Source organism: Lagenorhynchus albirostris, chromosome 17, assembly GCF_949774975.1.
Source record: "Lagenorhynchus albirostris chromosome 17, mLagAlb1.1, whole genome shotgun sequence".
Lineage (NCBI taxonomy): Eukaryota > Metazoa > Chordata > Mammalia > Artiodactyla > Delphinidae > Lagenorhynchus > Lagenorhynchus albirostris.
This window is the reverse complement of record NC_083111.1, coordinates 73,814,595-73,830,283: the sequence shown is the minus strand read 5'-3', so window position 1 is coordinate 73,830,283 and position 15,689 is coordinate 73,814,595. Positions and strand designations below refer to the sequence as shown.

General features: G+C 46.0%; 1 protein-coding gene across 1 annotated transcript in view; it reads right to left on the bottom strand.

The window, feature by feature from the left end:
• The window catches only part of TG (thyroglobulin), a 241,635-nt gene that overhangs the window by 182,599 nt on the left and 43,347 nt on the right, over positions 1-15,689 (bottom strand). The window contains exons 21-22 of the mRNA XM_060127453.1: positions 9,307-9,456; positions 7,183-7,353 (exon numbers count right to left, since the gene is read on the bottom strand). Of these exons, the coding sequence (XP_059983436.1) occupies positions 7,183-7,353; positions 9,307-9,456 (321 nt within the window). The remainder of the gene's footprint in view (positions 1-7,182; positions 7,354-9,306; positions 9,457-15,689) is intronic.

Below are 15,689 nucleotides of genomic sequence, written 5' to 3'. Positions count from 1 at the left end.
AAAGCAGTTCTAAGAGGGAAGTTTACAGCAATACAATCCTACCGCAAGAAACAAGAAAAATCTCAAACAATCTAACTTTAAACCTAAAGCAATTACAGAAAGAAGGACAAAAAATAACCCCAAGTTAGCAGAAGGAAAGAAATCATAAAGATGAGATCAGAAATAAATGAAAAAGAAATGAAGGAAACGATTGTAAAGATCAATAAAACTAAAAGCTGGTTCTTTGAGAAGATAAACAAAATTGATAAACCATTAGCCAGACTCATGAAGAAAAAAAGAGACAAGAACTCAAATCAACAGAATTAGAAATGAAAAAAGAGAAGTAACAACTGACACTGCAGAAATACAAAGAATCATGAGAGATTACTACAAGCAACTATATGCCAATAAAATGGACAAATTATTATAAAAGCACAACCTTCCAAGACTGAACCAGGAAGAAATAGAAAATATGAACCAACCAATCACAAGCACTTAAAATGAAACTCTGATTAAAAATGTTCCAACAAACAAAAGCCCAGGACCAGATGGCTTCACAGGCGAATTCTATCAAACATTTAGAGAAGAGCTAACACCTATCCTTCTCAAACTCTTCCAAAATATAGCAGAGGGAAGAACACTCCCAAACTCATTCTATGAGGCCACCATGACCCTGATACCAAAACCAGAGAAAGATGTCACAAAAAAAGAAAACTACAGGCCAATATCACTGATGAACATAGATGCAAAAATCCTCAAGAAAATACTAGCAAACAGAATCCAACAGCACATTAAAAGGATCATACACCATGATCAAGTGGGGTTTATCCCAGGAATGCAAGGATTCTTCAATATATGCAAATCAATCAATGTGATACACCATATTAACAAATTGAAGGATAAAAAACATATGATCATCTCAATACATGCAGAAAAAGCTTTTGAGGAAATTCAACACCTTATTTATGATAAAAACTCTCCAGAAAGTAGGCATAGAGGGAACTTACCTCAACATAATAAAGGCCATATATGACAAACCCACAGCCAACATCGTTCTCAACGGTGAAAAACTGAAACCATTTCCTCTAAGATCAGGAACAAGACAAGGTTGCCCAGTCTTGGCACTATTATTCAACGTAGTTTTGGAAGTTTTAGCCACAGCAATTAGAGAAGAAAAAGAAATAAAAGGAATACAAATCAGAAAAGAAGAAGTAAAACTGTCACTGTTTGCAGATGACATGATACTATACATAGAGAATCCTAAAGATGCTACCAGAAAACTACTAGAGCTAATCAATGAATTTAGTAAAGTAGCAAGATACAAAATTAATGAACAGAAATCTCTGGCATTCCTATATACTAATGATGAAAAATCTGACATTGAAATCAAGAAAACACTCCCATTTACCATTACAACAAAAGGAATAAAATACCTAGGAATAAACCTACCTAAGGAGACAAAAGACCTGTTTGTAGAAAACTATAAGACACTGATGAAAGAAATTAAAGATGATAGAAACAGATGGAGATATATACCATGTTCTTGGATTGGAAGAATCAACATTGTGAAAATGACTATACTACCCAAAGCAATCTACAGATTCAATGCAATCCCTATCAAACTACCAATGGCATTTTTCACAGAACTAGAACAAAACATTTCACAATTTGTATGGAAACACAAAAGACCCCAAACAGCCAAATCAATCTTGAGAAAGAAAAATGGAGCTGGAGGAATCAGGCTCCCTGATGTCAGACTATACTACAAAGCTACAGTCATCAAGACAGTATGGTACTGGCACAAAAACAGAAATATAGATCAATGGAACAGGATAGAAAGCCCAGAGATAAACCCACGAACATATGGTCACCTTATCTTTGATAAAGGAGGTAAGGATATACAGTGGAGAAAAGACAGACTCTTCCATAAGTGGTGCTGGGAAAACTGGACAGCTACATGTAAAAGAATGAAATTAGAACAGTCCCTAACCCCATACACAAAAATAAACTCAAAATGGATCAAAGACCTAAATGTAAGGCCAGACACAATAAAACTCTTAGAGGAAAACATAGGCAGAACACTCTATGACATAAATCACAGCAAGATCCTTTTTGGCCCACCTCCTACAGAAATGGAAATAAAAACAAAAATAAACAAATGGGGCCTAATGAAATGTAAAACCTTTTGCACAGCAAAAGAAACCATAAACAAGATGAAAAGACAGTACTCAGAATGGGAGAAAATGTTTGCAAACAAAGCAACTGACAAAGGATTCATCTCCAAAATATACAAGCAGCTCATGCAGCTCAATATCAAAAAAACAAACAACCCAATCCAAAAATGGGCAGAAGGCCTAAATAGACATTTCTCCAAAGAAGATATACAGATTGCCAACAAACACATGAAAGGATGCTCAACATCACTAATCATTAGAGAAATGCAAATCAAAACTACAGTGAGGTATCACCTCACACCAGTCAGAATGGCCATCATCAAAAATTCTACAAACAATAAATGCTGGAGAGGGTGTGGAGAAAAGGAACCCTCTTGCACTGTGGTGGGAATGTAAAGTGGTACAGCCAGTATGGAGAACAGTATGGAGGTTCCTTAAAAAACTAAAAACAGAATTACCATATGACCCAGAAATCCCAGTACTGGGCATATACCCTGAGAAAACCATAAATCAAAAAGAGTCATGTAACACAATGTTCATTGCAGCACTATTTACAATAGCCAGGACGTGGAAGCAACCTAAGTGTCCATTGACAGATGATTGGATAAAGAAGATGTGGCACATATACACAATGGAATCTTACTCAGCCATAAAAAGGAATGAAATTGGGTCATTTGTAGAGACATGGATGGATCTAGAGACTGTCATACAGAGTGAAGTAAGTCAGAAAGAGAAAAACAAATACCATATGCTAACACATATATATGGAGTCTAAAAAAAAAAAAAAAAGGAAAGGTTCTGGAGAACTTAGGGGAAGGACAGGAATAAAGACGCAGACATAGAGAACGGACTTGAGGACACGAGGAAGGGGGAAGGGTAAGCTGGCACGTAGTGAGAGAGTGTCATGGACATATGTACACTACCAAACGTAAAATAGAGAGCTAGTGGGAAGCAGCCGCATAGCACAGGGAGATCAGCTCAGTGCTTTGTGACCACCTAGAGGGGTGGGATAGGGAGGGTGGGAGGGAGACACAAAAGGGAGGGGCTATGGGGATATATGTATACGTATAACTGATTCACTTTGTGATACAGCAGAAACTAACACAACATTGTAAAGCAATTATACTCCAATAAAGATGTTAAAAAACAAATTCTAATTTTACAAAGTAAAATACAAATTCTAATTTTACAAAGTGGTCCTTCATTGATCATTGAAGTTGCCAAGTTCATGTGCTCAGCCCATACTCAGTCCCTCCGCTCTCATCTCCTCCTCTCTTTTTTATTTTTTATACTCCTTGTTATCTTATTTCTAGGGACCAGAAGCTGCAGTCCAGCAAACACCACGTTATAGGCAGCCAGTGTCCCTGAGGCTTGGTTGCTATGGACCAGCAGCTTACAGCATTCTAGGAGACTAAATAAAATTTGAAACATTTTTCAGTTTCCAATTAAAATCTTCTCAGGAGCCAGAAATGGTGTAAGTTTAGCACTTCAGTTAGAGAATCTGCTGGTTTTCACACAAGGGACACCTTGGTGATGGAGGTCCTGACATTTCAGAGTTCTGTGAAGAAGCTCATTGACAAATAGAACAGAAACAATTTATGAACTGAGCTACCAATGATTCCATGGAATATTGAGTTAGTGTGCAGATTTATACATTCTATTGGTGCAATCTGCCACATGCCTTACAGATAGTTACGAACTTACATACATAATAGATATTTACAAATGTTTTGGGGAAAGTATAAAGGGTCAGCATCTGGGCACATCGCTCTATTTGATCATGATTCCGCACAGTGTACTGTGGCTATTTATGTGCCTGTCTCCTTCCAAGACAAGGATAATGTTCTGATGATATGTGAACACGCGCCAGCTAGGATAGTGACAGATATATACTAGTTTCCTACTTATTGGATGGATGGATGACTGCCAAAATCATTACAACACCAGGAAACCAGGGCAGAATGTTATGAAGACGGTGTAATTCCAATGGTAGGCGTATTCCTCTGTTTGAGCACTTGACATGGAATATGAAGTCTTTGGTGTGGACCAACAAAGGGCAGAACTAGAAAACTGGATCTAGAGTTAAAGGGAAGATGAGCTTGAAATATTTCCACCGGCCAAGGTCTAAACAAAGGGTTTACCACAGGCAACGTCAGAAAGATCAAGGGGGCCACGCTGAAGGTGCAGCAGAGAGAGATAAGGTGTGGAGGCGGCTGGCAATGGGGAAGGGGCACTAGCTCTGGAGTCAGCCAGTCCTGATGCCACCGCCCTCACCAGCTCTGTGTCCCGGGCATGTCTCAGCCTCTGAGAGTCTCAGCTGCCTGGTGTGAGGAATAAACAGAGCAGCACGGAGTACCCGGTACCAACTCAGGAAATGCTGGGTCCCTCTGCCCCCTGCAGGGACACCCCGCCTAGGTGTCGGGGCTTGTCAGACTGGCTGCAGGAATTCAGGTGGTGGGAGAATCCCTTTCCCTGATGACCTTTAGGAAATAGTTCCAATGAAGCCCAGAAAATTAGAGCCATTCATTCATTGTGTCGACAGGACAAGCACCAGCTACTCTCGAATAGAACAAAAAGAAAGATACAGGTCTAGCCGCAAAGGAACATGTCGTCTAATGAGGCTAGAGTCCAGAGAGGGCCCTGAGGCGGTGCAATTCTACTGTATCCTGTATAATTGCTTTACAATGGTGTGTTAGTTTCTGCTTTATAACAAAGTGAATCAGTTATACATATACATATGTTCCCATATCTCTTCCCTCTTGCGCCTCCCTCCCACCCTCCCTATCCCACCCCTCTAGGTGGTCACAAAGCACCGAGCTGATCTCCCTGTGCTATGCGGCTGCTTCCCACTAGCTATCTACCTTACGTTTGGTAGTGTATATATGTCCATGCCACTCTCTCGCTTTGTCACAGCTTACCCTTCCCCCTCCCATATCCTCAAGTCCATTCTCTAGTAGGTCTGTGTCTTTATTCCTGTCTAACCCCTAGGTTCTTCATGTCATTTTTTTCCTTAAATTCCATATATATGTGTTAGCATACGGTATATGTCTTTCTCTTTCTGACTTACTTCACTCTGTATGACAGACTCTAGGTCCATCCACCTCATTACAAATAGCTCAATTTTGTTTCTTTTTATGGCTGAGTAATATTGCATTGTATATATGTGCCACATCTTCTTTATCCATTCATCCGATGATGGACACTTAGGTTGTTTCCATCTCCGGGCTATTGTAAATAGAGCTGCAATGAACATTTTGGTACATGACTCTTTTTGAATTATGGTTCACTGAAGAGTTTTAAGGGGAATTGTATAAGTAGAATTGCCTCTTAACTGCTCTGAAGCACCGTGGGCAAGTCATTGGATGGAGGCAAGGCTGGAGCAGAGAGATGAATCAGGAGGCTACAGCAGTGATCCACGTGTCTGAGGATCCAGGTCGGACAGAGGGAGGTGGTGTCGGGATGTGGAAGGGGCACCGTCCTCGCCGGTGGATACCTTTTCGGGGAATTACACAGCTGACCTCTACGCGCTTCGCCTTTTCTAGGGGACAAAAACCTCAATAATGAGACTTCAATCCCGTGCCCAAAGAGAAAGATCTCAAAGTCAAGTTGAAAGGATTCTGAGACAGCATGCTGCCATCCCAGTGGGGGCCCAGCTTCTTAACATGGAAATCCTCCTGCATATCCAGAAAGGGAAATCTAAGCTCCAAGCTTTGCATAAGAAGCCAAGATGCTGAGGACGAACCTGGAGGCTATTCATAAACCTGTACTTCAGGGAGGCGTCATCAAAGTTGGCAAAGCTGAGCTGCTCCTCATAAACATTTCTGGTGCCACTGATTAAACTGGGCTTTCTGCTCCAGATGAACACAGGGCAGAACAAGCCAGGAAATGCTTCACAAAGTGCGCATTACAATCCACACAGCCAAGCCAGCGGTACGGATGCAAAGAGGGCCAGAGTTAAGATGCAAGCACCCAGAATGGCCAGTAATCACCGTGGTCCTTGGGCAAGTTGCTTTCCCTCTGAGGACGTCTTCTCCCTCATTTGTAAAGGATAACAAAGATCTGCCTAACTGATCTCTTAAAGCACTTCCAGCTCTAACTCCCCAATTGCTATTTCTGCCCAAGAGGAGGGATACTGACAAATAATAATAAAGATTTTCACTGGATTTGCAATTTATCCATGGACAGACACACACACACACAGACACACACAGACACACACACACACACACACACACACACACACACACACACACACACACACACACACACACACACACACACACCCTTGGCATTCATTAACACTTCGCTAAGGCATTAACAATCCCATTTTACAGATGGGGAAACTGTTGAATATAAGTGACTTGCCCAGCACTGCACGACCCGTAAAGGGCACAACTGGGATTAAATTAGTTCTGGTCCCACTCCCATGCACCTAGGATTATAGGACTCCTGTCAGTTCTTTCGCACCCATTATCTCATTGAAGAGCTGGGCTCAATGTTTGGCATCTTCATAGGATAATATTGACCCTCACAGTGTCTCAGGAGGCAAGCAGGAGGCTTCTGGGGTGATGAGCATCAGAGAAGTTGAGTGATTTGCTCTGGGTAACCCAGCAAGTAACATGGAAGAAGGACTGGCACTCGGATCTTCCCCCAACATCCCACTGAGGGAGAAATGCTGACCAGCTTTTTGGAGGCAAGCTGCCCACAAGAAAGGAAACCTCAGCAGACGAATGATTTTTGAATTCATTTCTCATGATGCTGAAGTATTTAGGGGTGAGGTTTCATGATGTCTGAAATATACTTTCCAATGATTAAAAGAGAGAGAGAAAGAGCAAAACAATAACAATTTTTGGATCTGGGTGACGAGTATTTGTTCTTCCTACTATTCTTTCAACTCCTACATAGGTTAAAAGTTTTTGAAATGAAAGGTTGGGGACAACTGCATCTCACATGTCTCTCCCCTTCTAGAAAGCCCTTGGGATTACAGGCCCTGTCCCCAGGAGTGGCTGACTTAACAGCCTGCACGTACTCAGACACTGGGCGTCCATCAGCAGGGCCTCCGTCTCTGACCACGGCAGCCTCTGCCCCTCGCTGTCCACGCAGAAGGCCTTCCCGCTGGCCCCATCCCTCTGGCTGGCTCGGTACTGGCCGTCCTGGTCACACCGCAGGCCTGCCTCATTCTTCTGACAGCCAGTGACACCTGGAACCAAAGATGGATACAGCTCTCAGTGCCGTGCCTCTGGGGTCCCCTCCCTGCCGGACCCCAGGCTCTCAGTCCTTGATCAGACGTCCAAGTCACACGTTGGAGCCAGACACCCCCCAGCTTAAAACTTGTCAGTGTCGCCACCCCGACCAAAAGACAAAGTCTGGGCTCGCCTTTGGGCCACTAAGGCCACTGTGACCTGGCCCCGCCCATCTGACCCTGCATGTGCCCCTGTGTGTCCACAGTCGGCCTGGAACGCACCGCCTGCTCTGATACCATTTGCTGGGACTCAGGTTCTGCCCCCCGGTTCTTCTCCTGGTGCATCCTTCTCCCCAGTCTGCAAGGAGTTAACTCTTCACCGGCCAGTCCTCATTTCCTCAGGGAAGCCCCCAGACCCCTTGACGCCCGAGTGTTACACACTCTCCCCTTGACCCCTACCTCTGCTCAGAGCCGGCACAGTTATCATTTCCATTGGTCCGCAGGAAGGAACGTTTTGCAGCTGTCTGACTCCCTCCCAGGCAGGCAGGGACCTCATCTGGCTTTGCTCCCTACTTTATTCCAGTACCTTGCTCAGTGTCTGACATATAATACAAGCCTCCTACACGTCCCAGGCTTTGACACTGTGATTTATAATAAGAAATATGTGCTTGGTCTTTATCCCCATTTCTGGAAGTTGACATTCAGAGAAGGAAGGTGACTTGGCCGAGGTCACAGTGCCAGTAGGAGGGAGCGTGGGGATGGAAATGGGGTTGGGGGGTGGTGAGCCTCCGCCTCCCCCTCTGCTCCCTGCCATGTAGGCAGCACCTGCTCCACAAAGATCAGCGCTCTGCAGGGACCTCCTTTCAAGAAAGGATTCCTCGGGGCCGTGTGACAACACTTCATGTCATCCCAAACCACAGTGTCTGGAGCCAACGTGTGCAAACTGAGCGGGATGCCCGAGTGTCAAGGACACTCTGAGTTCCTGGGAAAGAGTTTCTCCTCCAGAAGGAATGTCAGACATCTGGCCTAGGAAATTCCTCTATTTACTTTCTTGGAAATACCGCCCTATTTCCACTGCTCTCCTGACCAAGGAAACTGCCTCTGTCACAGAAGGTGACTTGACTTCTTTTGATTATTTTACAATTCTAAACACTACTCTGATTTTAAGCAATGCCTCATGTTGACACCATTTCAGACTAACATGAAAAGATTTGCGACAAGGCAAGTTATGGGCCCCTGCTAGAGAAAACCCAACACTCCCCAGTTGACTGTTAAGTAAATAGGCCAAGTGAAATCACATGACATACAGGAAGGCCACCGGTACACACAGTCCTGACAGATTCATGGGGCCAGAAAGGGAATATGAGCTACACAGTGGTAATGATCGTAGGTGGAAAACATCTTCCACTTCTTAATCTGATAACATTGACTTACAAAAATCAGAAGTTTCAGAATCAGACAATGCCAAGATCAAAGGCCAGCTATGTCACTTTCTAGCTGAGTGACTTTAGCTAAATTTCTTCCGTGAGCCTTAGCCGTTTTATACGTAAAAGTTGGGTTCAATATGTTTACCTAGAAGGGGAGTTGGGAGGATTGAATGAAGCAACACGGGCAAAAGGTCTGGCCTAGCTCTTGACAGAGCACAGGCATTCAAAGGTGGTGCCCTTTGGATTACGATCTGTATCCAATGGTTCTCAAGGGTGGACAATTTTGCCCCATCTAGGAGACATCTGGCATTGTCTGGAGACAGTTTGGTTGTCACAACTTGGTGTGCATGGGTGGTACTACTGGCATCTAATAGGTAAGGAGCAGTGGTGCTGCTAACTAAACATCCTATCATGCAAGGGACAGCGCTCCAAAACGAAGAATGATCTGTCTCAAAATTTCAGTAGTAACAAGGTTGAGATGTCCTGCAGGGTCCCCATGACATTGTAGGGTTTCTCTTTCGAAGTGGGACCCTTTAGAACTTACAGTGAGTCTGGCTGAAAGCTCCAACGGAAATGGTCGTTCTGCCCACAGGACAAGGGACGCAGGCCAGGCTGCCTGCCTGTTCTTGGTAGAATCCAGCAGGACAGGGAATACACTGCTCATCCTGAAAATAGCTTCCTTCAGGACACTTAACTAGAAAAGATAAACAGAGCAATGAGGTTAAAGAACAAGATACTAGCTTTATAGTTACAACCTCAGAACACACAGGGTCTCTGAAACTCCAAAGTCAGACAAGAGCTCATTCATTTAACAAATTGCCCACTGAGAATCTGCTGTGCGTCAGGCTCTAAGAGTAGGGGATAAGCCGTGAAGAGGGTCGACAAAGTTCCTGCTCTCCAGGAGCTGATGGGCTGGTAGGATGAGAGGGTGTCCAACCAGAATGTCAGAGTTGAGTGAAATGAAGCAGGAGCAGAGGGCACGATAGTGAGGAAGGCCCCTCTGAGAGGCGACACATGAGACCTGATGGGTGAGGAATACCCTAGGCCAAGATGCAGAAGAGAATTCTGTGCAGAGAGAACAGCAAGTGCGAAAATCCTGAGGCAGGAATGAGTTTGGATTATTCAAGGAACGGAAAGATAAAAGCCAACTAAAGCCAGCTACTGAGCTAGAGCTTACTAGACAAAGAGAAGGTTGTCATGGGATGAAGTTGAGAACATCTTGAAACATGAGCGTCCCTCCATAGGTTGCCATGGGAATATGGGAGAGCACAGTGGTGGGTGCAAACTTTGGGGTCAGACAGATCGGGTAAAATCCCCCACCCCACTCTACCTAAATGCCTCTGGACTTCCCTGAGGCTCCATTTTCTCCTCTGCAAAAAAAGGATTAATAATATTATCCCGTTGGAGTGCAGTGATGATGTACAGAAAGCACATATCATGATGCCAGACTCATAGGTGCTCAACACATGGTAATTCATTCCAGACTTGAGGGAGTCATTCCTGGCAGCCAACCTCAGCACCTACTCTGTCCAAACAGGGTGCCCTCCCTCTGTGGGGTGATTTCAACAATTCAGCACCATCTCACTTGAATGTGGCCTCTCCCGCTTGGTCAGTCGGTGATGGCATGGCTCAGACCTGGGACTACCGGGAGGCGAGTGAGATGCCCAGGGCACAGGACTGACAGAGGCCCTCACAGTTGGCTTGTTGAGTCTGATTTACTCAGAAACTCCAAGTGTGACCCTGAGAGTGAGGACCTACTCACGTCTTGCAGCCTGGATGCCTCATTCACCTCATTCGTCTCCTCCCTGTGCTCCCCTGTCAATCAGCAGTCTTTCTGTCCCTCTGATTCTAACACTCCCAACCCTTCCTAATTTGGCTCCTCCAATATGATACGAGCTGAGAAACTAGAAACCCAAACTGGACAGATGCATGCCGCATAAGGGTTCTAAGTTGGCGTCCAAGAGCCCTGCTCTGAGGCGAGTCCGTGAACTTGGCCACACAGATTCTGACAGCTCAGAGAAGGGGATGGCGGAAGGAGGTTCTATTTTGTCTTTTTTCTTGATTCAGGGTTGTGTTCTGGAGATTTTTCCAAATAACTTCTAGAAGAAGTGAGCTGCTACCCAGTAAGGGTGGGAGCCAAAAGTGTGCCCACTCTTGGGGGTGCTGTCTTTGTGCCTGGCACTCCTCTATGTGCCACGTGTACATCACTACAGCATACCCAGGAGTTAGCGTTCTACCTGCACTTCACAGATGAGAAAGCTGAGCCTCAGGACATTCATGCATGACGCCCCCAGCATGCTCTTCTGAAAAGGGCAGGGAGCAAGTAAAATTATAGAACGCGCCAAGCACAGTGCCAGGTATTACAATGTCACCACGTTATGGGAAAGCTATCAGCGCCATTCTAGCCTGGAGAAAACTGATGTTCAAGGGCAAGGTCAACCAGGCAGCGAGATGACAGGGGTGGGATTCAAGCCCCATTCTCGCCAAACCAAAGCCTTTTCTCCACACACCAATTCAACCACCTTCCTTTGACGACGAAGTGAGCACAAACGTGTAGGATGTGCTCGAACGGAGCCAGCGTGGATCTGAGAGCTACTCTCTTGAACGTGCATATGTGTGTGGTGTTTCTGAGTAAATCAGAAACTCCAGGCACACCCTGGAAACTGAATGGTGTGTTTTCCGGCCTGCCCTGTGCCATGCACATCCTCGCTCAGAGAGCGGGGTTTCGTTACTTCTATGAGTCACATTGTTGATCTTCTCTAGTATTTTTACCTCAGTACTGTAGCTGTTTTTTCAAGTAGTCTCCAAGTTCATTGCTAAAGGAAAACAAAACCTTTTAAGCCAGCCTTAGTTGCTGCCTCTGAACCCAAGGTGCAGGTGAAGGGGCAGAAAAAAGAGAGCGGGGAATTTTTGCTGCCATACATTTCAGGCCTCTCGACCACGCGCAAGGAACCTGTGTTTTGTTTCTTTCCATGTCTGACGTCAAGAGTCTTTTCCACCCAAAGGAACCTTTGTGAACATCACAGTGAGGCTCTGTTGCCTCCTTCCCCAGCAGGTGGGTCCTCCTAGAGACCCTGAGTCCGCCGCAGCAACTGGATGTCTATCCCTCAGTTAAATCCCTTCATGGAAATCACTGGGAAATCCCTGGCGCCTCCGTTCCCTCTTCCGTAAAATGAGGCAATTTGGCCAATTTGAGTTTGCAAGTTTCACAGAGCTTTGGGGTTATGCCATCCGTCTAGCCAACCCATTCCCAAAGTCCCCAAACAACAGCAGTCGTGTTTCTGCTGAAGAAAAATATCTGAGGAAGCATAACTGTCCTTTACTCCTTAGCCTGCTTTGCTCAACCCCACCCCTGGCCCCGTCACTCTCCAACTTAAAATTCGCCCCTGGTGACCCCACCAAACCCAGACCCTTGCTGTGCCCCCAGGCCTCTCCCACTCTGGTCCTCTCCTATCTCTCAGGCCCCATTCTCCTGTCACGCAAACCATGTGCACTGTCCCCATAATGCCACAGCACCTCGTAACTCCCTGCTTTTGCGCTAATCTCCATTTCTGGAATGTGCTTCATCACTTTAGCGAACTCGACACGGGGGCACACACACGTACACACGTACACACGTACACACACACACACACACACACACCACTTCTTGTCTGCTCTTGTCCAAGCGACAATTTTAACTAGCCTTTAAGACTTCGCGCCAGCCTTTACTAGCCCAGCAAGCCATCCCTGACTACCCTGACTGGGATGCAAAAGGCTTTTCACATGGTATTTTAGCTGTCTTTTCACTTAACCTCGCTTCAGCTAGACTGTGGGCTCCTTGAAAGTGGAGCTATGACTTTTGCTTCCCTAAGAATGTCACGTGGTATTTGACACATAATTATATTTTGAAAGTTTGGATGGAATGGATGGATGGATGGATGGATGGATGGATGGAAGGATGGATGGGAGGACTGATGGAAGGAAGGACGGATGCTTGCATGGACAGATGCATGAATAGAAAGAAGGAAGAAAGGAAAGGAGGGAGGGAGGAAGGAAACAAGACATAACATGTTACTTCAGGAAAAAATCCGTAGAGAACTAGCTCTATTATAAGAATTTGCAGTGAACGAGTGACAGTGAATGGTGTTCAGAATGGAAATGGAAAATCCAGACAATTTCTCTGGGATTCTCCTTAATGGAACAACCTGGTATGAAGGTTGCCAGCAGGTAATTCTGAGGGGAAGCCACCTGGCTGGCAGTGAGGCAAGAGGGTGAACATAACGACCGCGTGGGAGGTGCAAGCAAAGCCTCCACCCCTTGCAGTAGGCACTGCCTAGACTAAGGCTGCTACGCCTGCCTGAGTCACAGGAGGCGGACATTCCCACCAGTCTCCCTGAGTCACTGTCCCCCCGGAGACCATCCAGATTGGCCCCCCAAGACGACACACAGAAACCCTGCCTTATCTCCACAGGACAATGCTCTGCTTGTAGCCTCACAGCTGTATTCCAGATGTGCTTCAGAAGGAAAAAGAGCCAGTAAGAATAGATACAAGAATCCGAGGGCGTGATTTCACCAAGAGCCCTTGTTGAGAAGGGAGACTTGTGAATCACCGGACAGAACAAAGAATTTGGAAACAGCAGGGCTGAGTTTAAGTCTCACACGGACAATTAACAACAAAACAATGTGCTGAAGTTTCACTTTGTGTGAAGCAATGTGCTTTGTATCCATTATATTCAGCTATGCAAACCACAGTCCCCACGAAATAGGTACTACTGTTCCTGTTTTCCAGATTACGCCTAGTGAAGGTGGGCAGTGTCCCAAGAACCCACACTGAGAAGGTGCTGGAGCTAAGACTTGAACCCAGGTCTACCTGACTTCCAAGAGCAGTTTCCTCACACTCTTAACTGTATGCCCCCCAGCTGCTTCATCAACCCCATGGCATTAAAAATACCTGACATCCTGGACCAGAGCAATGCAGAAATTCAATAGAGAATGGATGTTATCATTGATACTGGAGAAAATCCAGGGCTTTTGGTACAGCTTTTGTGAATTCCATTCTGGACCTTTCTAACCATTTGGAGTAAGGGGTGGGGCTGAATGGTGTGATCAACAATGCTCTGTAACTTGGTAAAAAGCTGCCGCAGTTGAAGAACAGAATGTAGGTTTGTGTAGAGCTAGGATGGGTAGACTACAGCCCTCAGGCCAAATGCAGCTCACCTTCCGTTTGGCAAGCAAAGTTTTATTAGGACACAGCCACGTTTCTCTCCCCACAATGGACGAGCTGAGTCCACGAGACAGAAACAGAATGGTCTGCAAAGGCTAAAAGACTTGCTTTGGCCCTTTACGGAAAAAGGTGGCCACTCCTGTTCTGCAGCAAGTGCAGCCCTGGCCAAACCTTTCATTCACAGGCCCACCCTATAACTCCCACTCTCTCTGAAGCCCGGTCACCCCGAGGCCGGGTTCTGATTCCCTGGGTCTCCACTGCTTGACACCCGTCAGGCAAGTCTGTCTGTGCTCCTGGCTCAGCTTCCCCTCCCACTTCCCAGCTGAGCCGCACTATCTGTCCTGGTAGACAGGAAATGGCCATCTAATCATCAACCGAGTTCCCTAGAGGGAACCGAGGACCAGATTCCCAGCCCACCCCCTTTATTTTACACACAGGAAATGGGGACCTGGTGCTTGACTTGTCCCTCTCTCCATCTCCTGCTGTCCCGCCTCTTGGCTCCAAGCTCCAGAGGGGGCACCTGAGGTTGGTGAGCCTCTTCAAGTGGGGCTCCCAGACCCCCTTATCAACACCGCCTGGGGTGATTATAAAAGCAGCCTCCTCCCAATACACGCATGCTTGTGCACAAAGACACACACACACACACACACACACACACACACACACACACACACACACACACACACACACACAGTGAGCTTTTGGCAATGGAGCCCAAGGCTCTTCACAGCAAGTCTGAGAACACAGTGGCAGGTGTTGCAATCACCTCCGTTGCTGTGACCCTGTTTCTCCCACCCTGGCAGGTGGCACCATCCACGCCTGCTTCTACTTCTTTTCTTCTTTGTTTGGGCAGCTCTGTTGAGGTGGAAGGATCATGAGCTCTGGTCCCAGAGGACCTGGGGTAACTCATCCACAGAGAACTGAGTCCCTCCTTTGAGTCAGCCCTGCTCTGGGCACTACAGACCCACGACCTCATTTCATCTGAGCCTCAGCCTCTTCACCTGTCAAATGGGGCGATGACCTGCCACCGGGGGCAACAGTGAGAGTTAAGTATTTGTGAAGGTGTTTGTAAACTGCAAAATCCTCTGTAAATGTTAGCAAGAAGTGGTTGTGTCTCTGGTTTCTGTGTTAAGAGTTAGCTGCGCCTGAAATCCAGTGTGGAGCTTAGAATTTGGCATGGATTTCATAAGAGGAAAGGCCTTATAGCTTTTGTGTTGCAACCAACATGAATAGTGGAAAAATAAATAACTGAGAAACATAGTCTCTCTCTTCAGCTCAATAAAAATGCCTCTGTCTCATGCCATGTGGGAGGATGACTTCTCACCATGAGGCCCTGGAAGTTTCAGTAGTGGATGGAACAATGGCCCCCAAAGAGGTCCATGTTCTAATCCCTGGAAACTCTAAATATGTTAGGTCACATGGCAAAGGGAAACTAAGGTTGCAGATGGAATTAGGGTCGCTAGTCAACTGACCTTAAAACAGGGAGAGTGTCCTGGATTACCCAGCTGTGTGCAATCATAAGGTCCTTAGAAGTGACAGACAGCATGCAAGGGAGCTCTGACCACGGAAGAACGGCCGGAGAGCTACAACACTGCCCGTTTTGAAGACGAAGAAAGGAAGCCACAAGCCAAGAAATGTGGGCAACATCTAGAAGCTGGAAAAATCAGGAAACTGATTCCCTCCCAGGGCCTCTGGTAGGAATGCAGCCCTCCTGACACCTT